General features: G+C 37.8%; 2 protein-coding genes across 3 annotated transcripts; one reads left to right on the forward strand and one right to left on the reverse strand.

Annotated features, from left to right (window-relative positions):
• Positions 1–2,642: 2,642 nt before the first annotated feature.
• On the reverse strand, positions 2,643–5,803 carry LOC108276994 (myelin protein zero-like protein 1). The gene is made up of 4 exons (XM_017489228.3): positions 5,605–5,803; positions 4,863–5,035; positions 4,104–4,314; positions 2,643–3,294 (listed from the first exon to the last, which is right to left on the reverse strand). The coding sequence occupies exons 1-4, from the start codon at positions 5,678–5,680 to the stop codon at positions 3,272–3,274; spliced, it is 483 nt and encodes a 160-aa protein (XP_017344717.1). The 5' UTR covers positions 5,681–5,803; the 3' UTR covers positions 2,643–3,271.
• A 3,455-nt stretch (positions 5,804–9,258) lies between these two features.
• psmg1 (proteasome (prosome, macropain) assembly chaperone 1) lies at positions 9,259–15,269 on the forward strand. Of its 2 annotated transcripts, none has more exons than XM_017488245.2 (7): positions 9,259–9,458; positions 11,724–11,827; positions 12,104–12,261; positions 12,373–12,435; positions 13,117–13,315; positions 14,858–14,982; positions 15,111–15,269. In XM_017488245.2, exons 1-7 carry the CDS (start codon positions 9,334–9,336, stop codon positions 15,186–15,188), a joined length of 852 nt encoding a protein of 283 aa, XP_017343734.1. In that variant the 5' UTR covers positions 9,259–9,333; the 3' UTR covers positions 15,189–15,269.
• The last annotated feature ends 8,651 nt before the right edge of the window (positions 15,270–23,920 follow it).

A 23,920-nucleotide genomic window follows, 5' to 3' on the forward strand; every position in this document is an offset into this window, starting at 1 on the left:
GTGATCAAGCGTTGGTTTGCAAGGCAATAGTTGGACGATATCAACTTGTGCAGCGGAAGGGGGCTTTTAGTATTTTTATCTGATTTATTATTACAAATTTACAATCAATTCAGAACACCAATCATGTTACAAAATAAATAATTTCTAAAAATGTTAAAGTTGATTATGGTATAAATATTAGAGGGGTTGTAATTGCTAGTTGTGATTATTGGGGGGCTGATTAATGGCTTGCACTGGAACAATCAGTCCAGTCTGAGGTATTGATCCCTCTGTGACAGAGCTTATAAAAACTGCACTCCTGGCAGTGAGACACTGAGTATAAGAAGCTGGATGGATTTCCACCAGCTTGATTTATGGATGGCAGCAGACCTGGCTGGCATGTGCTAAAGGTCACAATGCCATTGTGTGTATGTTTATCTGTATATGTTTAGTGTTCAAAATATTCATATCTGTTTTTATATTCAGGTTTTGATTTAACATGTATCCAGAAACACTGGATGAAAAAAGTTGCTTTTCATTTACAAATTGTAACAACAAGCTGTAATTTGTATAACACATCTTCATTCAACTCCTGAACCAGATGCCCTGTGGACCTTTCTGGAAGTCTTTCTGTCTAATGTGACTAAATAAGCAAGTTAACTATGTTTATAAATAACGTGCAACGAACATACAAGTTTTACGATATTTACAAAACCTGATAGCACTAGTGAGCACACCCCTTGACTAATACTTTTAAAGCACCTTTTGCTTGTAATGAAGCACTCAGTATGTTTTCGTAAGAGTCTTCCAACGTAGCACATTTTGATTTGGCAAATTTTATTCACTCCATGGAAAAAAATTCTCCAGATCTATCAAACTGCATCTCCTGTGCACAGCCCCCTTCAAGTAATTCCATATGTTTTGGCTATTGATTAATTCTGAGCATAGTCACATGCCCCATTATAAAAAGGTTTGCACACTTATACAACCAGGTTGTTGTATGTTTTTACTTTCTTTTTCAAAAGCATTTGCATTTGTTTTTCACTATACATATTTACAAAATCTAAAAATGATCAAACTACTTAAACACATATCGATTCAATTTGATATTTAATATATTTTAATACATTTATATATGTATATATTCATCACCAGGTTGCAAGTAGACAAATATTAGATATTCTGAGAAATTAAGGTGAAAGAGTGTCTCACACACACTGTGGGGTGTTTAAAATGTTGCCTTTTTTCTCCTCACCACATGAGGTACATCATGTTTACAGCATATTTACACAACAATGTGGTTTTATTTTTTTGTATTTTTTTTGTATATAAGATAGTACAAATACACATATAGTGCATCCAGAAAGTATTCACAGCGCTTCACTTTTTCCACATTTTGTTATGTTGCAGCCTTATTCCAAAATGGATTAAATTCATTATTTTCCTCAAAATTCTACAAATGGCCACTCTACCATTCAGGCCTGATTGCTGCAGTGCTGCAGAGATGGTTGTTCTTCTGGAAGGTTCTCCTCTCTCCACAGAGACACGCTGGAGCTCTGTCAGAGTGACCATCGGGTTTTTGGTCACCTCCCTGATTAAAGCCCTTCTCCCCCGATCGCTCAGTTTGGCCGGGCGGCCAGCTCTAGTAAGTGTCCTGGTGGTTCCAAACTTCTTCCATTTACAGATGATGGAGGAAACTGTGCTCATTGGGACCTACAGTGCTGCAGAAATGTTTCTGTACCCTTCCCCAGATCTGTGCCTCGATACAATCCTGTCTCGGAGGTCTACAGACAATTCCGTGGACTTCATGGCTTGGTTTGTGCTCTAACACGCATTGTTAACTGTGGGACCTTATATAGACAGGTGTGTGCCTTTCCAAAATATTGTCCAATCAACTGAATTTACCACAGGTGGACTCCAATCAAGCTGTAGAAACATCTCAAGGATGATCAGTGGAAACAGGATGCACCTGAGCTCAATTCAAGTGTCATGGCAAAAGCTGTGAATACTTATGTACATGTGCTTTTTGTTGTTTTTTATTTTTACTAAATTTGCAAAGATTTCAAACAAATTTATTTCATGTCGTCATTATGGGGTATTGTTTGTAGAATTTTGAGGAAAATAATGAATTTAATCCATTGTGAAATAAGGCTGTAACATAACAAAATATGAAAAAAGTGAAGCACTGAATACTTTCCGGATGCACTGTATGTATTTATGGCTTCTGCTTGGCTGGAATGAAAACCTGCACACACACTAACCCTTTGCGGATAAGACTGGACACCTTTGCTGTAAGGTGTACATGACTTCCAAAACGAAGAAAAGGAACAATGGGTATATTATAGGTATTTATATCAAATACTACATCATACTGTCAATTTGTAACTGTGGAAGGTCTTGGCACACGTGTGCATACACAAAAGAAGGTATCCAGGTGATCCTCACCGCTCCTGCTGGTTAGGAGGGGTAGAACAATAACACATTTATTATCCATGTTCTGGGGATATTCATGGTGTTTAAGATCAGTTACGTGTAGCTACACTACCAGCCAAAAGTTTAGCACATGTTGTCTCTAATTTTCCAAAATGTTAAACACAGCTAAGTTATATCATCAAGTACTTACATCAGTTTGAAGATGACAAAAAAACACAGTGAGCCATGAGTAGGAAAAGCAAGGGTTTATTGCTGCTCACCACACAAGATCCACACAGAGGGACGTCCCAGAGTGATCTGAAATTCCCCTGAAACAGGGCTCCCTTTTTATACAGTTGAAACACCCCTGGTTTGCCCAAAATACCATTATATCTGATGTCTGCGTGATGTCCTGTCTGGGTTTTTTTAGATTCTTTCCAATCCGACTAGTTTTGCCTCAGACTTCTTGAGACCTGTTGAGTTTGCATTTACTCGATCCATTCTCCTTTTGTTTTTTAAAACCAACTTCTGCTTTTTATGGCATTTCTGATCTGACTTTGAGTGAGGACATTTATCACCGGTATGCTTTTTCTGCTTTATCATGGTTAAGTGCATGATTTTTCTGCATTGTCATTAGCATATGTACAGTATGATTTGGTAAAATAATCATTAGCCATTACTTTGTTATTCTGATTACTCTGGGTCTGTGTGTGTGAGTTCATGCTCTTGGGTGTGTGTGCTGTGTGTTGCACTTCCTCTCTTTGGTCAGGCCCTAGGCCTTGCTATAATTAACTTTTAAGAGACATTGTCTATAAGGTTGGTTGATGTCATGCCACCCATCCAGACACATCTCCCCTCCCAGAGAACCTGGCTGTATCTTCTACAAGCAGAACAGCTGTCCATCTGTGAGAGTACACACACACACACACACACACACACACACACACACACACACACACTCTCTATACACTATACATTCAGATCCTCGGAGGATCTCAGATCGAGGAGCCAAGCAAACGAGTGCTGACAAGGGATTAAGAAATAGCAGTAGAGTAAGTGAGGAAAACATCTATAAGAGTGTATAGTCTGTTAAATTAAGTGGGCAAAAGAGAAAGGGAGAAAATATGTAGCAGACTGGGAAAAGTCCTGGTATTAAGCCTGATTAAACTCAGTACTGAATGCACTACATGGCCAAAAATATGTGGACACCTGACCACCACACCCATATGTCGGTCTTTCCCAAGCTGTTACCACAAATTTTTAATATTTTGTACATGATGTCTTTGTATGCTGTAACTTTACAGTTTCCCTTCTCTGGAACTAAGAGGCCCAAACCTGCTCCAGCATCACAATGACCCTGTGCACAAAGCAAAGTCCATGAAGTCATGGTTTGCTAAGTTTGGAGAGGATGAACTCGAGTGCACAGAGTCCTGAACTCAACCCTACTGAAAACCTTTAGGATGAACTGGAACACCAACTGCATCCCAGGCCTCTTCAGCTGACCTCACTAATGCTCCTGTGGCTGAATGAGTAAAAATCCCCACAGCCACGCTCCAAACTCTAGTCGAAAGCCTTCCCAGAAGAGTGGTGGTTATTATAATAGGAAAGGGGAGGCTCAATCCGGAATGGGATTTTCAACATGCACATATATGCGTGACGGTCAGGTGTCTACAAGCCTTTGGCCATACAGAAATCACTGGATCACTGTTTACCTTTCTGCACAACTTTGAGCTTAGTCAGTGAAGGGTTGCCTGCTATATCAGGAGGGTTCTTCACTTCGCATGAGTAAGTGCCGTTGTCGGAGAACTGCATCTTACTGACGCAAATGGAGACATCCTTTTTGTTCAGGTTGCCCACCCACTCAACTCTGCTCTTAAACTGAATGCTGTCTGGGAACCCTTTACCACCGGCATAATGGAAGATCTGAAAAACAAACATGACCAGATAAATACAACAGCTGAGGAAAGATAAGCTAAACCAAAATGGTGTCGTTTCTTCTAATGGTTTTCCTTCAGGCCATTTGTTTTTACTAAGATGGTCACTGTGTTCTACTTTCTTAAGTCACCAAATTGATTCAGACACACCAGTTTTGCCTGTGTCTCTGGTTATTTTTGACTCCATTGGCTTTATTTTGACATTTCAGGCACAGAACAACCTGCTTTAGTGATACCAACATGCCACTCAAGAGACAGTAACTCTAGATGAAAATGCCACATCAAGAATCATGAATCAAAGACAAATAAGAAACAGCTAAACAGCCAAGTGTCACATTATTTGAGTTCCTTATACAAAAAGAAAGATATAAAAAGAACTGAAAGATATATTTACCAGACTGCTCTATGAACGTGACATGACAAGACGACATGAGCCTATGTTAATATGGTCTGAAACTACATTTCCTTTCAAGGTCTTCCTGTTTACAATTCTAAACATAGCACCACACATACATAAGAAGAGAAAAGGATGCTTACAGTTTCACCAGTAGACTCTGAAGAGCCCTCTGGGATGAAAGACCAGGTCACTGATGTTAGACTACTGATCACTTGAGTCGATCTGAAAGTACATTTAAGTACTCCAGTAGTTCCATTTTCTACAAACATCTCAGCAGGAGTGTACACTTCTATAGAAGCAACTGGATACAAACCTGTGACAGAAACAGAGTAAAAATATTAAAAACTTGGCTCAATCCAAACAACACATAGGAGCAGTTATGGGTTACAGGCCTTGCTAAAAAAGCTTAACTGTTCTAAGTGTTGGTCCTAGCTAGCCTAATTAAATAATCAGCCTAATGTGTGAACAACTCAAATCTGTGTTGAGGTGGTCTGCAAAACAGTTTGAGAAGCCTTAGCACACGCTTAGCTTTAGCCCAAGTTCATAAACAGATTAATTAGCTTGCTAATGTTACTAGGAGCAACTAAATACCTGAGTGTATACTAAAACTCTATTGCATGTAAATAAATGTATAAATGAGACACCGAAACTGAAAAGAAGAAACCGCCACTAACTCGCTATACACGTGTTGTACTATTGTTACAGTGCTTTTTGTATAGCTATGGCAAATATTAATGTACTATTTAATAGGAGTTATTAAAAGAGTGACCTAACCATACAGACATTTTAACTGAATGGCGCTGGATCTCGGTGAACACAGAATCTGGTTAGCGTTACAGATTTTTTTTTTTTCTTTGCTATTGCTATAAATATTTAACTTACCTATGATGGCACATAACGCAAAGCTGCAAAGCCAAAGCGCACAATTATGACAACTATTTGAGAGCCTTAGCTCCATCCTTTACAGCACCGAAACCGTAGCACTCTACAGCTAACGTTCCTGTTGCCTGTGTTTACACCCCCGACCAACCGGAAGTGCTTTCCTCAGCTCCATCCGCCTCCAAACCAAAAGACACATTCGAGCTCGACAAGTTCATGGATCCGCGACGGAGCTGCCGAGTGATCACGTGACACCATCCGGTCTGAGCACCAGATTTTGGAGTTTCAGTCTTCAAGGCATGTCTCATCAAAGTCCCTCTGACGTCATTCATTTTGTCGAGGGAAGGGCATTTCTGTAAAGTGTTGCATTTCACACGTGTCCCTGCTCAGCATGATGTATTGATTTAAATTTCACAATGAAATAATTACTAACACTAACATGAGCTAAATTGCTAACTTATGGTGACAAACCGTCCTCTCTTCTTCCTACTGGGGAAGCAGGGCAGCTCCTGACCTCCTTTTATTTATATCACTTCTCATATCTCACATTTATATGACTTTTCATTTATTCGCTTTTTTATCTGAATCAACTTACAAAAGAGAAACAAAGCACTTGATCCCTTCGTGGATGGACTGGGAAGAAAAAAACAGATCTGGCGTTGCATTATGTCTGTCGATTGGTCCATGTGCAGGACCTGGAGGATTTATCTGAAGAACAGTGGGCAGTTTAATTGCTCAGGACAAACAAGGGTCTCATGAACACCTATCACAAAAACATAAAAGCAGTAGTTGATCATCCAGGTAACGACAGACTGTATTAAGAATCAAGCGTATGTAAACTTTTGAAATGGTTCATTTGTGTAAGTTCAGTTATTATTGTGTTTTGTGGACTATATGTAAACATCTGTTATGTGAAATAGCTTGTTCAGGGCAGGACTAAATAAAAAATAGAATGCAATTTTTATGATCCCTCTTATTTATTTATTTATTTATTACAATTTTGCAGATTCTGCAAGGGGTATGTAAAGGATGTAAAGTTAAGTGCAGATTCTGCAAGGGGTATGTAAAATTTATTACAATTTTGCAGATTCTGCAAGGAGTATGTAAAGTTATGACCTCAACTTTAGATATCTACCTCTTCCTTTGCACTAATTGTTGCCCACTTCTGATGTATTCCACTTTGTCATTGTCAGGGAAGCACACAGTGATGAGAAATGGAGTGATTTCTGAAGAGAAAAAATAACAACAATATAAACACAATAGATTTTGATAACTGCACATACCGTTGCAATCAAAATTATTCAACCCCCATTGCAAATCAGGTTTACTGTCAAAATTTACAGACTTTCAGCTGTTTGCAATGAGCAAATCAAACAAAAGCCATTGAAATAGTTCAACACATTGAATGTTTCAAGTGGTTTCTTCAAATTCAACTGAAAATGCAACTTATAATGATTTCTCCAGTTTCAAAATTATTCAAACCCCTGAATAGAATCTCTCACAACAGCACAAATATGCAAAACAGGTGTTGTCTCAAGAACACCTGATGCAACCAATCAAGGGCTTCATTATTTGCACCAGGTGTGCTTAAGCTGGAACACATGGAATACCTGAACTGGCTACAGGCAGAATATATATGAAATACTTGGACAGGGCAGAAAAAGGAAGCTATCAACGGCTGCAACTAGATTTCTGAGAAGGCAGGTTGTGAAAAACCCTCAAGTGACTGCAAAGGACCTGCAGCAAGACTTGGTGGCAACAGGCACAGAGGTTTCAGTGAGCACAGTAAGGTGCATACTAAATGCAGAAGATTTCCATGCCAGAACTCCAAGACGTACACCACTATTGACACACAAGCACAAGAAAAGTCGGCTCAAAATCATATAAATAAGCCACAAAAGTTTTGGGATTCTGTTCTGTGGCGCAATGAAACAAAATTGGAACTTTTCGGCACGATGGATCTGTGGTATGCCTGGAGGAAGAAGAATGAAGAAAGAACACTCTGTCCACAGTCAAGCATGGCTCTGTGATGCTCTGGGGTTGCTTTGCATCCTCTGGCACTGGAAACCAGTAGCATGTGGAAGGCAAGATGGATTCATTGAAGAAAACGTTATGCCATCTTTGAGGAAGCTGAAGCTTGGCCGTCATTGGTCCTTCCAACAGGACAATGATCCCAAGCATACCTCAAATTCCACCAAGGCTTAGTTGCAGAAGAAGTCCTGGAAGATTCTACAGGGCCATCACAGTCATCTGACTTGAACCCCATAGAAAATCTCTGGTGGGATTTGAAGAAGGCGGTTGCAGCATGCAAACCCAAGAATATTACTGAACTGGAGGCCAATGCTCATGAGGAATGGACTAAGATTCCTCAGGAACGCTGCCAGAAGCTATGCATCTTGTTAGCAGCAGGTCATAACAGCAAAAGGGTGCTCAAGACACTAGAGATGTTTGCCATTAGGGCTGGGTATTGCAACCAATTTAGCGATTCGATTCTTATTTATATGGTTTCAATTCGATTTCGATTCAATATTGATTAGTTATCAATATTTCATTAAAATAGTAGTTTCGCAGACATGGAATCCATATTTTAACATAAATCCTGGTAACTTAGCTATATTAGTGAAATACACATTTACTTTGTAAATGTGTATTTGTAAACTGCACAATGCACATTACTGTAAAAATGAATAAATAAACAAAAACATTGTAAATGTGCAACAGTGAAATTCATGAACAACTTGAAACGTTTAAGAAATAAAACCGTTTTCAAAATTCAAAACATGAAAGATGGCGACATGTTCAGGACGGGAGGCGAACTACAGATAATATTCACTTCCTCTCAAGTAAAGCACACTCATTAAGAATCGATTCGGGGATTTCCCTAATCGATATCGTTTCTTTATAGTGAAGATCGATTAAAATCAGAGAATCTATATTTTTTACCCAGCCCTACTTGCCATGAAGGGGTTGAATAATTTTGAAACTGGAGAAATCATAAGTTGCATTTTCAGTTGAATTTGAGGAAACCACTTGAAGCATTCGTTGTGTTGAACTATTTCAACTGCTTTTGTTTGATTTGTTCATTGCAAACAGCTGAAAGTCTGTAAATTTTGACAGTAAACCTGATTTGCAATGGGGGTTGAATAATTTTGATTGCAACTGTATATGTTTATCACCCGTTGCAAGTAGACTAATATTACATATTCTGAGAACAGACAGTCTCACACTCGCTGTGGGGTGTTGTAAAATTTCACTTTTATTCTCATCACCAGCTAAATACCAAATCCTTAATGAGATGAATTTATATGTAAAAGCACAATAAGGACAGAAGTTGAACAGTACTGTTAGAGAATAAGCAGTTATTCGAGTGTGTGTGTGTGTGTATGTATGTATGTATGTATGTATATATATATATATATATATATATATATATATATATATATATATATATATATATATATATATATATATATATATATATGCCCCCGTATTTTTTATTTTTGTAGTGGGAGGTATAAAATAGTAGCTCAACACTATTTACTTTCACAAAGATAAACATTTCAGCATATCAAGAAATTTGAGAGAAGGTTCTGGACGTCCTTGCCCATATTCCGGTCCAGTAGGTTGCGCTAATACAACTTTCAGATGAATATCCGCTGTTTCAGATTCAGAAGAAGAAGAAAACCGACGACATTAGCAAGCTGACAGGTGCTGCACCAGACGTCTGTGAAAATGGCAACGTTTTTTGGTGAGGTTTTATCTGTGTACTCAAGAGCGGTCGAAGAAGATGATTACGATGACGCAGAGGAAGAAAACGAAGAGGATTTACAGATACGTCGGGAAATAGAAGAGAAAAGGTGTGTTGATTTGTTGTCAGTTAGCTAGCCGGTTAGCCAAATGACCGAGTCTGAATCCCAAATGACTCAGTATATAATAAATAGTGCGCTACGTAGGGCACACGAGTCTTTATGAAGTATCCGATGAAGCCCAGTGAGACTGAGAGTAAATGTGGGATGCAGTCTTGATGTCTATTTGCTACTTAATTGGTCTTTGAGAATTTACGTTGTAATCAATCGAATTGTTCAGGTGTTTATAGCAGGTTTGTGGAATTCAACTGTAATCTATATGAAGTTTGTAAATATTAAACAATAGTAGCAACAGCCATGAAGGACGCAGCGCGCTTGGGTTTAGCTCGTTTTCGGTTGCTTTCGGTTTCGGTTAGCCCCTCTTCTCATGCTATCAGCTAACAGACGTACCCGTAGTTACGTATTTACGTAGTTACCCGGTGTCCATAGAAACCCAGTAACACTGGATACTTTCTTGTGCGCGTGCATGCTGGGACCTTCAACAAAGTCACGAGGTGACCATGTGACGTATTTGATGTTTAATACCTTTGCCATCGTTCCCAGAATCCTTCGAAATTCAACAGGATGCGTGCTTGTTTTGACTGACAGGGAGCAAACCCAGCTGAAGACGGACTGTGTACATTATACAACTGTACAGTTGTGCCCAAAAGTTTGCATACCCCTTGCAGAATCTGCTAAATCTTAATACTGTTAACCAAATAAGCGGGATCATAAAAATCACGTTGTTTTTTTTTTAGTTCTGTCCTGAATAAGCTATTTCCCATAGCATATGTTTACATACAGTCCACAAGACAAGATAATAGCTGAATTTATTTAAAAAATTACCCCATTCAAAAGTTTACATATGCTTGATTCTTAATACTGTGTGTCGTTACCTGGATTTTGTCTTCTGGGAGACATGTAACTATCTTATCTAGCTTCTGAAGGGCAGTACTAAATGGTAAAAAAAAAAAAAAAAAAAATCATCTTTAAACAAAATAATAACAGTTTACACTGATCATCCTGTTCAAAAGTTTACACCCCCCCGGATCTTAATGTATCATGTTGCCTTCTTGATCATTAGTGGATGTTTGCACCTTTTGTAATAGTTGTGTATGAGTCCCTCAATTGTTCTCAGTGTGGAAAAAATGGATCTCAACATCATATAGCCGCTGTTGGAAAGGGGTCAAATATGTAAAAGGAGCTGGAAAAGCAAAGAAAGTGCAGGACCTGGAGGATTTTTCTGAAGAACAGTGGGAAGTTTAACTGCTCAGGACAAACAAGGGACTCATGAACAATTATTACAAAACATAAAAACAGTTGTGGATCATCCAGGTAACGACACACGGTATTCATAAAGTGTATGCAAAATTTTGAACGGGGTATTTTTTTAATAAATCCAGCTATTGTCTTGTCTTGTGAACTATATGTAAAGATCTATTACGTGAAACAACTTATTCAGGACAGTACTAAATAAACAACAACATGGGTTTTTTATGATCCCGCTTATTTTGTTAACAGCATTTAGACTTGGGTGTGCAAACTTTTGGGCACAACTGTATAAGACACAAGAAATCAAGAAAAGAACAATGGATATATTATCGGTATTTATATCAAATACTACATCATACTGTCTTTTGTGACTGTGGAAGGTCTTGGCATGTGTTGTATCCAAAAAAGCAGGTATCCAGCTGGCTAGGAGGGCCACATTAACACCATGAAGTAATGCATATGGAATTATGCAGTGACCAAGAAAGTGTTAAAGAAAAGTGGATGTGTATGAGGTGTGTGTGTTTGTTTGTGTGTGTGAGTGTGTATAAAATATATATATATATATATATATATATATATATATATATATATATATATATATATATATATATATATATATATATATATATATATATATATAAAATTGCTGGAGAAGGTTTGCACACAATTGACATTTTCTTGAGCAGTTTCACCCAGGTAACTGAGCTCTTACTGGCTGTTTGAAATTGCGTTCTAAATGAAGACCACTTGTTTGTGGAAGTAATTAAATGAAAGCAATTAAGTAAGTAAAATTTACTTAGTTTGTTCAAGACAATAAAGTTTATAACGTAGAATAATGGTTTTAAAAAAAAGATGATTTAATGTCTCTGAGAGACTGAAAAAATGAAAAAGTAGCTTGCTAAACATGTCACCAGTGCACAGTGTGAGTAACGCTGTATACTGCAGGAGTAGTAATGTTAGCTGGAGACACACTAATGAGAGAAATCACTCTTTTATCTTGTACAGAGAGGTTCATATCAAGTGGTGTCCAGAAGTTTCAAAAGCAGTAGAGAGCTCTGAAAAGCTCCAGTGTTCTGATCTGATCATAGCAGTGGGACCAAATGCTGCAGGTAAATCCCCATTCAGTCCCCTGATCACGGGTAATGTTGGATCATTAAGCACACTTCAAACATGACATGGTTTTTCTGTGTGTAATACACCTTTTTGTTGCAGATGATGTATAATGTAATTGTATTTGTTGATGTCATGTCACAATTCAAGTCGCTCGATAACAGTCCTTTAAAATCAGTCTCAGTAACTCGGCATGATAAAAAAACAGCCGCATGAGATGTTGTGTTCCAAGGGTATTTGTGTTTATCTATGGATTACCGTGTCTCTGGGGCCAGGTTTTGTCTCTGCCTACGTTCTCAGTTCTGAGGGCTGGACGCAGGTCGGGTGGGTGTCTCTATGGAATGAACGGAGTCGCGGTTCCACCCGTCTAGACACGGCTCCCCTCCCGGGAGAACCTGGCTGTGTCTTCTACCAGCAAAAGAGCTGTCCATCTGTTAGTACACATGCACTGATGTTGCCTACCCACTATGGATTGCATTCAGAGCCTCAGATGTTTGACTAAGAGAAACTGAAGGTTTTGAATGTGTTCTTCTATTTGCCACAGGTTCTTATCTGCCAGTGTACATGCTATATTGCTGAAGACCAGCTGTTCCAGTGGGCTGAAAAGGTATACACTGCAGAATTCATACTTTAAAATGTCTGCTCCACTAATTTAAGAGTGCTTCATGAATGAACCTTTCTGGAACAGAGGAATGCAGTCATCATCTTTTTTTTTTTTTTTACTTGTATTGCCAAGTTTTCAAATTCAGAATCCATTTGATACGGTCACTGGGAAGGTCTGTATGGCTCTGGTTGTGTTAGGCAAGCATGCCTTAGTGTTATTAGGAGTAATAGGAGAAAACCATATGGAACCAGTGGCACTGAGCATGCATTTATGGTCCCAATGGGGCTTGCTACAGCCTTAGTCACTGGGGAGGCCTGTATGATTTTGGTTGCGTTAGGCATGGTGGCAAGGAAGGAAGAGCAGCAGTCCTATGGGTAACAGGGGAGGTGCAACAGGCAGTAATGCCATAACAGGTCAACATCCACCTGTGTAATCAATGATAAGTTCATGAAAAGCCTCCTGGGTGATGTGTCCTCATGAAGCTGATTGAGAAAATGGCATGAGGCTTTAGGTCACTACATGATTTCATGTCTTCTTTCATAGTGTTAATGTCTTCATCATTATTTTTAAATAGTAGCAAATGGTAAATATGGAAAAAAAACCCTTCTATGAACAGGTGCATCCAATCGTTTGTCTAGTAGTGTACGTGCAGTTTGTTACCACACATTTCTATTCTATCCATAGGTGTTGGGCAGCATGCAGAGCAGAGGACTGTCTGTGACTGTGTTGTCTGATTCTCCACTCGCTGAGTATAAAACTCCACATTACGTGAACGGCAATGCCGCTCCGTTCCTGCGTGCACTAAAGACCAGTACCTTTACAGACAACCTGCACTGCCCTCTGCTAGAGCAGCCCAACATCATCACAGGCCTGCCTGCTGCCGGTACAGCTCACGAGAAAAACACTCACTAGTGCAGGGTTTCATTATTCTCAGGGATGGGCACATGTACTTCTCAGTAAACTACACAATCGGCTGCAAGATACTGACAATTATTATTTTTATTTTTATTAATAATAAAAAAGAATAATTAGAGATTAGTGCCATCACAGTTGATAGCATCCAATTTGCTTAAAGTATGCGGATTAATAAAAGAGAGTGCAAACCTGTTGTCTTGCACACTGATATGCTGCAGTGACATGTACAGTGGGGTCAAAAAGTCTGAGAGCACTAGTGAAATTACTTAAATTTTGCATTATTTTCTAACTGAATGCAATAATTTTCATTGCAAATTTTATATTGACTACAGCTTGAGTGAAAGGTAGAATCTTTGACATATTTACATGAATTATTTACATAAGTTTGTTAGTATTTGGTATGTCCCCTTTAATGACAGTGTACACTCGAGCTGGCATGGACTCCAAGTTTGTGCAAAAACTTCTGATCCATTTTAGATCAAGTCCATCAGGGTGTTGTCTGAAAACATGCTTCAGTATAAGAGATTTGGCATGAGGAACATCTGACCTTTTGTACAAAGCAGTTACAGTACCATGTTCAATGTCACAAATTTGCTTACATTTAAATATGGACCTAGAAATAGTGCAGAATCTTGCATATTAAATATTTAATATGTACTTTCTTTATTTTAAATATTTCAAAATTCTAAAAGCTGTTTATTTCCAAATTTATATCGGGGGAAAACCCCATATAATTTTGGACCCCCACTGTATGTTTATGGGAACTTGTGATAAAATAATGTTTGAAGTGATTATTATTAGGCAGAACGTTTTTCCTTTCTTTGGTGTGGCAGAGAATTTCTGGTGAGTGTTTGCTGTAAAATCCACCGAATCACATAACTGTCATTTACAAATAACTAATTAGATACAGATATTCTCTATTTCTAAATTACAAAATCAGAAATGACAGAAATACCTGCCCACCACGTTACGCTCTTCTTCTGCCTTCTCACAGACATTCCATGTCAATGCTTTCATTTTGGTTAAAAAAAAATTCCCTACAGCCATTAGTGTTTCCTACATGTAGCTCAATAAAAGTAGAGGCAGGCATGTGTAACGAACTTTTGATTTCACCGGGTGTCCAAAAAGTCAGGAACCAATGGGAACACGTTACTGATCTGAATGTGTTTAGCAAAATCATGATGCAATGTCTGAGAAAATGCATAAGGCGTTTTCGGACACCCTGCAGTTCAAAAACTGTAAGTCCGCCCTCACTTCTAGGAATGTTATGTGCAATCAGATGTCACATTTTGTGGCATTTTATTGTTATTTTTATGCGCTATTGTTATTAATCATATATTTACTAATATTTTGTAACATTGTCACATTACCCAATATAATTTGCTGTCATTTGTTTGTTCATCATTTGTCATTTAGTCGGAAAATGTCTTTCACTGGATAGGACAGCATTTGAAAGGGGTTTTGAGAATTTCAGTGACATGCCCGTGTGTGTTTCTGTTTTGCTCTGTAGTGCTGAATCAGTGCCAGGTTCAGCATGTACCAGCTGTGCTCTTCCAGTGCTTTAGTGATGTCATCCACCCAGACTCGGTTACCATGGAGACCTATAAACCCACCCTGTCATGTCTTAGAACACAGGTGAAGGTGGGGTCTTACTTTTTACCACCTGTCTTGTATATTATTTACCCATTATTACTTATCCATTTATATTTACTAAGCACACAACCAAGAGGATTATGATTTGTCTTTTGTTCTTTTTCCTCTAGCTGGACACAAGTCCGAATATGGAAATACTGCAGAAATTAACCAGAGTTAATGATGCACATGGCAACCTCTACACCTAGTGGAAGCTCCTCAAAGGTCTACACTGTTTTTCTATTTGTACTGTATTTTTATGGTCATTAAACACATTTTGTTGTATGGGACATTGTGGACTTTTTATGATGTGTGGAATTGTTTGTTTTTTTACTGGACAGCAGGTGGCACTAAATATTAGACTTTAGTTTCTGCTGCTGAGGTGAGTTCCAGTTGCATATTACAGAGCACCTGTAGAAATCTAAAGGGTTCTTGTGCGTTCTGGAAAATGAAGAAATTCATAAACAACTTTTTTTTCTAGTAATCATGGAAAACAATTAGAAAATTTAAATATGGACAAAATGTGCTGAAATTATTAGTGAGGCTGTAGAAGGATATAATATTTGAGCAATTTTTTTGTGCTTTTTATTTTCACGACACACATCTATGCTATTAAAATATTTGTCACGTATTAATAACTCACTAATTACAAATACAGCTGCATTCCAAATACTGGAAAGTGTTCATCCAAAATTTGTTTGACATTAGCACCATCAGAGCAGCCTCTGGGAACAGAAACGTCAGTTTGCTATGATGGGTCCATTCATTCCTTACTCTATGAAGAATGTAATAAAAATGTGAGTCATTCTGAGATTACCTTCTGAGATCAGCTACACAGTGGATATAAAAAGCTTACACACCTCTGTTCAAATAGCAGTTTTTAGTGATGTTTTTTCACCTTTAATGTGATATAGCAACCAAGAAAACTCAAGTGAAAAACGAATACTAATATTCTAGGGAAAAGTGAATAGGAAACAACCTTTAATAACCTGGTTGCTTAAGTGTGCACACCCTTTTATAATGGGGCATGTGACTGACGCAAATTCTCGTTCAAAAGTAATTATCATAAACCTGTCATCAATGAAGTGATTCTGATTAACCTAAAGATCAGCCGTTTCTGTAGGATTTTCTTGACATCTTGTTGGTATCATCAAGCCATGGTCCATAAAGAGCTTACAAAGCATTTACAAGATCTCGTCCGTAAAAGATATTGATTAGGAGAAGGGTACAAAAGAATTCCCAAAACATTAGAAGTACCATGGAACACAGTGAAGGCCATGGATATCTCCAAATACCAATCTATTTTGGTACAAAATCTGTTGCAGGTGTCTGTAGAGGAATAAAAATGTCACAATAACAACGCAAAGCACAAATTCAAGTCAACAAAGGAATGGTTTCATAAGAAGATCAATGTTGTGGAATGGCCCACTCAGAGCCCATGTCTAAAAAAAAAAATACCTGTGAAATGATTTGAAGATAGCACAGAAGATCCCTTTGCAATTTGATAGATCTGGAGCATCTGGAGCAAAAACAGAAGATTTGAGTAGCAAGACTGAGTTCTGCTTCGTCTCTTGAGGTCAGCGTGAGTTTCCCAAAGCTAGTATGAGAACATTCTGTAACCGATATATGGACATTGCGCAATCTTAAGACATGTAGCATCAAACTGGAACTTTACAGTTTGAGAACATTGTGGTTTCTAAACTGCCACTCCCATCAAAAAGCTGAAATCTGGATCTGGATCTTATAGATCTGTCTTCTAATGATTGGTCAACCCTGAGGACTAAATTACCAATTATCAAGTGAATATGTACCTCAACTGACTCGATATTTAAGCAATATCATGCAAGCAAGAGTGGGGAGAGTGGTGCACAAACTAACACTTTTTGCTTTCTCAGGTTTGTGGAAAAGTACTTAGGGTTCAAAGCATTTTTCTTTTTTCACATTAATTTTTTACAAATGTCTGCTACAAATATTTGGTGTTTTTTCTTTTTTTTCATTATGTAACCAGAAAGAGAAGTGAAATGTTAGTACTTGCCCCATAGGTGGGGCACGTTGTAACGTGTGGGGTTTGTTGTAACATGACCATATGATGGTTTAAAATCACGCTCTAACAATTTAATCTGATTTTAATTAAAAAACATACAAGACAAACTATGATATTATGTCAGTAAAAACATTTATTAGCTTATAAAATCATAGTCATATGAAATAATAAACATTTACATATAACGAATTTTAATGCTTGACAATGAACACAAAACAAACCCAAAGCAAAAGCCAATATAAGGAAGACAAAGAGATAACACACACAACTAGGTACACCCCTGTCTCTCTTCCTTGGCCTGTTTCTCATGCTGCAGTAAATAAAATCATAAAAGGGTGAATTTACATGGTTATCTGAATGGAATAGCATTGTTTCTTGTAACCTTTTTTTATTTACTTTTTGATCTTTTTGTTAAAAAAAATCATAAAAATACCCTGGTCTCATGGATATAAAACAATTGCAAACACAACACAGGGTTATCCAAGAAATTATCTTTGTTAAATATAGGTGTGTAACAATTATTGGCACCCTTTTAGTCAATACTTTTTTCTACCTCCCTTTGTCAAGATAACAGCTCTGAGTCTTCTCCTATAATGCCTGATGAGGTTGGAGAATACATGGCAAGGGATCTGAGACCATTCCTCCATACAGAATCTCTCCAGATCCTTCCAATGTCGAGGTCCAGGCTGGTGGACTCTCCCCTTCAGTTCACCCCACAGGTTTTCTATGGGTTTCATGTCTGGTGGCTGAGTTAGCCGTGGTAGGACCTTGATTTTGTGGTCAGTAAACCATTTCTGTGTTGATTTTGATTTGTGTTTTTCATCATTGTCCTGCTGGATGATCCACCCATGGGCCATTTTAAGCTTTCTGACAGAGGCAGTTGGGTTTTCATTAATAACTAATATAGTAATAGAGTCCATGATGCCATGTATCCTAACAAAATATCCAGGTCCTCTGGCAGAAAACCCTAACCCAAAATATTAAAGAGCCACCACCCTATTTAACTGTGGGCATGAGGTACTTTTCCATATGGCTACCTCTCTGTGTGTGCCAAAACCACCTCTGGTGTTTATTGCCAAAAAGCTCTATTTTGGTTTCATCTGCCCATAGAACCCGATCCCATTTGAAGTTCCAGTAGTGTCTGGAAAACTGAAGATGCTCAAGTTTGTTTTTCTTGAAACCCTTCCAAGCAACTTATGGTGATGTAGGTGACTTCGGATTGTAGTTTTGGAGAATTTCTGACTCCAAGACAGAACTAACTTCTGCAATTCTCCAGCTGTGATCCTTGGATATTTTTTGACCACTCGAACCATCCTCTTCACACTGCATTGAGACAATATAGACACACTTCCAATTCCAGGTTGATTCATAACATTTCCAGTAGAGGTGTAAACCTCAGGCTTCCACACAATATGAAAGGATTTAGTTTCTTAAGGCAATTGTTCAATATTTGACAATACCACATAATCTGTGATCTTCTACAGTATGATTTAGTAGCCTCTGATTGATATGTGATGACCATTTTATACCATCAACTTGCTAGCCTAATTTACACAGGCAATCATGCATATTTACAAAGCCTCACTAATATATATAATAATATATATAATGAATAATAATAGTTTTTTGAATGTTGCCTTGATTTATGTTAATTGTTGTCTTTTAAATCAATGCATCAATCCTTTTAAATATATGTGCACTGTAGGTAGCCAACTGTTATCAGATGCAACCCTACAGTACATTTAAACACTGTTTGTTATTAGATACATATCATGTTGTTCCACCTTAGTAGTTATACAGTTAGACTATAGCTCATCTTTTTCCATCCACAGCCCTTCATTAGTTTTTATAACTACAGTACTGCTATTACCTGGACATTTCTGGTTAATCAAAGCAGTAATACAGACATTACTCTATCTGTTACTCATCTCAGCGTCATATCATTTGTTGTAAATGTGCAGAGAATGATCCGATGTTCAAATACTATCCGGTTAGCAGTGATCCTTTTGGGGTCCCTTTCCATTGATGGATAAGATAGAGGGGCTACCGTCAGTAATTGTATACCTACAAAGTACACCTACATGGTATGTTTACCCGTTAAAATGGAAAAAGATTGTAGATATAAGGAACCTGTAGAGAATTGCTTGTACTGTATGTGTTTTATAATGGATCTCCAACATTAAAGAGCCAAATTGTAGAGGCCTCAGCTGCTGATTGAAATCTAACAGTGAAAAAACAATTTATCACATAGTTTGCAGGAACACTGTGTTCACACTTGGGTGTGTGTGTGTGTGTGCGCTGATGCCGGCCTGCTCACATTGGCTGGGATGAACTGGCAGAACGTGGTACTAAGCAGTTTTAGCCGGTACTCCTTGCAGAAAGGAGAACCTGGTACTCTTGCTGAGTCAGCATGGCAAAGTAAAGCAAGTAACGCAACAATGTTCATGAAATCGAGAAACTTTACCACTGTTGGAAAACACTGCATGTTGCAATCTATTGAAAATGATTTAACATGGCAAATAATGATACCTGTATTTCTACTCCATGCTTTATGCTTGTTTATTTACTCAGTTATTTGTTTATATGTTTGCTGGTTTTAAAGGCAAATCTGTTATCACATGTCAAATAATATAGATATATATTTTTTAAATGTTGGGCTGCACAGTGGTGCAGCGGGTGGCACAGCCACCTCACAGCTCCAGGTTCCCTGGGTTCAAGCTTGAGCTACTGCAGTGTGGAGTTTCCCTCTGGGTTTTTCATTTTCTTATGAAAAACATACTGGTATGTGGATTGGCTTTAGTAAATTGCCCAGAGGTGCAAGTTCTCCCAACTTGACCCCAGTTATACCGGGATAGACTTCAGATACATTGCAACCCTGACCAGGATAAAGCAGTTACTAAAGATGAATGAAAGTGTTTGTTTGTTTTTGAAAGTTATATGTAATGGGATGTATTCAAACCTAAAAACACCAGTGTTGAGCCAACATTATTCATAGTGATCTCATTTCACTGACAACTTATATTTGTGAACTTGAACCATGATTTGATATTTTTGGTGCTGTTTTTTGTTTATTGGACATGACTGTGGCCCAACTTAAAAGTTTTAAGGCACTTATCTCAGATGTATCAGATAACCAAGCATTAAAGGTTTTTTTCCACTGTAAACAATGAAAGCGTGTTTTGTGGTGATGATGTATAAATGTGCTCTCTGTGATGGAGGGAAAGTCCCTGCTGTGATGCAATCTCAGTACAAACCCTGCCCCTTCTCTCTGCGACTCTGCCCTTAATTGGTAAACACTTCACACTTCAGTGGTGTTTCTGCTTACCCAGGACTTCAAGCCATGACTTCTTAGAATTTTATGCATACAGCATCTCAGACTGGCTGGACTGCTGTTTCTGAATGATTTCATGATAACAATCTGAACCAAATGTTATTTATATGCCGTGCTTTAGTCCTAAATAGTGGTTATGTCGTATTTAGCCATACAAAGTCTGTACATTATTAAAGATCACAATTACAGAATAAATGATTATCCATGAGTAGCCTTTAAATGTGATGGCTCATGGTGTGTGTCACAGTTGCAGGTCACTGTGTAACCATAAAGACAGGTGTGTGCTTACTGTTCTAGAATATACTGCCAAGCTACATTAACATCCTTCTTTATCTCCTCTGTAGAATATTAACCTAGACAGCAATGAACGAGTCTGATTACGTGTGTTTTTTCATATCTCTCAGATGGCAAGCGAGAAACAATCTGTTACATTCATGGCTTGGTTTCTGATTGAGTCAACAGCTACATGTGCGTCATACCACGAAGAACATATCGTGTGCTCATAAATGAGCTGTGTTGCGCCTGACATACAATCTTTGCTTTCAAGAGAAAAATCGGAAGTATCTGTGTTTACGTAAATGTTCTTTAGTTGAGTATTGTGGTTTGTGGTGGTGGAATTTTTTTTTTTGTTGTTACTTAATCAAGTTTGGGTACAAAAAAAAGAGGGAAGTACTGCTTATAATGCTGCAATCTGCGGCTTTCTGTTATTTATGGCTATGACAAATGTTCCAAAAAGGCCTGACTTAATAATTAGTATGAATAAAGAAACAATCTTGGTTTAATAATACACATGAGCTCATCATACATGCACAGCAGGGTGTTTACTACAGAGCAAGGCTATATTGGATAAATGTTTTGACACCCTTCACAGTTACATACACTTTATTTTGTTTATTCTGATTTTATAAAGAGTTTGCATACCAACTACGCTTTCAGTGAAGAATCAGTAGGTACTTTAGGCAAAAGATGGAGCTGTGATAGAGTTCATCTGAAACAAATTGGAACCTTTCCTGTTGATTTAGGGGGATTTAACTTAAATTATTATGATCTATACTTAGTGGTGACTGATATGTAAGTGTTAGGGAGAGTAAATGTATATTTTCTCATGAAATAGGAAAATAATGTTTTAATAATAATTTGCCATTTTAAAATGCTGGGCATGGAAATTTAACAAAGAAAAAAATGGTTCTAAAATATTGTAATGTATAGAATCAGATAAACACCTTTGCACAGTTTGGGGATTTTACCTTGAATAAAACGTGTGTGTAATTAAAACGTGTGTGTAATTTACCTTGAATTAAAACGTGTGTGTAAAATGTGTAATTAGTATGAGGTGGGGTGTGTATGGATATAACTGGAGTCATAATGTGGTAAATGTTTTCCCTGTGTCTCAGCAGAGGCTGTTGTACCAGTTGCACTGTATGTCCAGTAACAATTATTATCCTAAAAAAGAAAGATAGACCAATAGCTCTTTTATATCACGATCATATATATATATATATATATTATATATATATATTATATATATATATATATATGTATGTATGTATGTATATATATATATATATATATATATATATATATATATATATATATATATATATGCCAACAAGATGTCTCCAGGAAACTAACCCTCATCCCTCCCATTCCAGATAAAGGCGGGCACTCTTACGGTAAATGAAGGCTGAGAAAATTACTGTTAGGCTTGGTTAAACATTTGCTTCTTTGTCTCTCTCAGCCTTGAGAACATCTGGAGCTCTGCCATGTTAAACAAACAGAGCAATCTGCTTTGATCAGGTGTATAATGTGAGGCCTCCCACAAGTTAATGCCTGCGTGGGCGAGGCAGGCTTCAGAATGCCTCAGAAAGGCTGGGCCTCCAGTAAGAGCCGGTTCACTTCAGACTTTGTTTTGACACATGCTTTAACAAGTACCAACCATGCTGTGATGTCCTCAGACATGCATTATTGGGACAATCAATTTAAACTTAGTTTCTCAATGAAAAAATGTTTTTTGTCCGTTTTAAAATCCTTGTCAGCATTGCTCTAGTTTGGAAATATAGTTTGTTCTTTTTACATCCATATTTAAGCGTACATCTTTTACATATCTTTTTTTGTATACTGAATACACTTTCCCATAGTTCACTGATGTTTGTTTCTTTTTGGAGTTGTAGTTGAAACACTATAGACAGTAATATCACTAACCAGCTACAGTTTTCAGTTGATGCCTACAGAGTTCAGTTAGATGTGTTTGTGGGAGTTGAATCTGTATTGCTGGTTGTAGTTTGTAGATGAATAATTTGGTAATGTAAGTAACACCTAATACCTGCTTATAATTTGGAAGCAGAAGTACATGTAACTTCCTTCAGCATCCTTATGAAAAGCCTTAACTAGTTTCCATGACAACTTGATATCAAGTGTCAGGTTAATTTCATGGAGTTAATTACATACAGGAAAGTATCCTGGCAGTTGTTTTGAAGCAAAAGAAATATGTTTTCAATGGGAAACTCATAAGTCAATTCAAATCCATAGCTAACAATTCTAACCCTAACCCTGGCTCCTTTCAAATCTTAGTAAATCGTCACTTCCCTAAATCTAATACCTTACCATTAGAAGAGAAGACAGACTTAGATCAGTGTAGATTAAATGGTAAATGGTCTGCACTTATATATATCACTTTTTTAACCTTAGCAGTTCTAAAAAAGCACTTTACACTGGTTCTCATTCACCCAATTCACACACACACACACACTCACACACCACTGGGTAGCACCTTGCCATGCAAGGAACTAGTTTGCCATTGGGAGCAACTTGGTCTTCAGTTTCTTGCCCAAGGACACTTCGGCACGTGGGTCGGGAATCAAACCTTCAACCTTACGATTAGTGGACAAACCGCTCTACCACCTGAGCAGCCTGGTGGAGCAGTGGGAAGTTGCTGCTACTATGTACTGCGGTCCCTGTGCTGGGTTTACTGTCTATATATTCACCCTGTATCCATGTTTCCTTCCACCTCTCAGAAACCTTCCATTTAGTCTATTGGCTACAGTGTGTGTGTGCCTAGTTCCTTGCGATGCACTGGTTTCCCATCCACAGTGTGTTCCTGCCTCATGCCCAGAATTCCTGTGATAGTCTCCGGATTCACTGCAACACTGACTAGGATAAAGTGGTTACTGAAGATAAATGAATGAAAAGTTATCACTGGTTATCTCTCTTCAATACCTGCAGGTCCGAAACCACAACATAAAGTTAAACTACTGTGGTTTGAAATGAGATGTTAATAGACTTGTTCTTGTTAATAGACAATACTGGCGTTTACTTCTGTGTGATTTGGGTGAAACTTAGTCAGTGTTGATCAACAGAACACTGAGTTGCGATTACTATTTCTAAATGATAACATTTATAATGGCATTACTCTTGTCTACAAGTTCAGCTAAGTCAGCAAGGGTTTTGGATTATTTCCTATAAAAGTACACCGTTCACCATGCTTTGTGTTGGTGATTTGGTCTTTAACCCATTATGTAACTACACAGTCAGAGAGCTGTAAGTACTTTAGAACTTGTGTCATGTGG

The sequence above is a fragment of the Ictalurus punctatus genome, chromosome 16, assembly GCF_001660625.3.
Source record: "Ictalurus punctatus breed USDA103 chromosome 16, Coco_2.0, whole genome shotgun sequence".
Taxonomy (NCBI): domain Eukaryota; kingdom Metazoa; phylum Chordata; class Actinopteri; order Siluriformes; family Ictaluridae; genus Ictalurus; species Ictalurus punctatus.

What these genes read in the sequence shown, in the direction of transcription:
- LOC108276994 (XM_017489228.3), bottom strand. Translation starts at nt 5,680, where the DNA reads ATGGAGCTAAGGCTCTCAAATAGTTGTCATAATTGTGCGCTTTGGCTT. An exon ending in TGCGTTATGTGCCATCATAG is followed by an intron (nt 5,036 to 5,604) that starts GTAAGTTAAATA and finishes TTTCTGTCACAG; the next exon opens with GTTTGTATCCAGTTGCTTCT. An exon ending in GCTCAAAGTTGTGCAGAAAG is followed by an intron (nt 3,295 to 4,103) that starts GTAAACAGTGAT and finishes GTACTCTCACAG; the next exon opens with ATGGACAGCTGTTCTGCTTG.
- psmg1 (XM_017488245.2), top strand. Translation starts at nt 9,334, where the DNA reads ATGGCAACGTTTTTTGGTGAGGTTTTATCTGTGTACTCAAGAGCGGTC. An exon ending in CGGGAAATAGAAGAGAAAAG is followed by an intron (nt 9,459 to 11,723) that starts GTGTGTTGATTT and finishes TATCTTGTACAG; the next exon opens with AGAGGTTCATATCAAGTGGT. An exon ending in TGTCATGTCTTAGAACACAG is followed by an intron (nt 14,983 to 15,110) that starts GTGAAGGTGGGG and finishes TTTTTCCTCTAG; the next exon opens with CTGGACACAAGTCCGAATAT.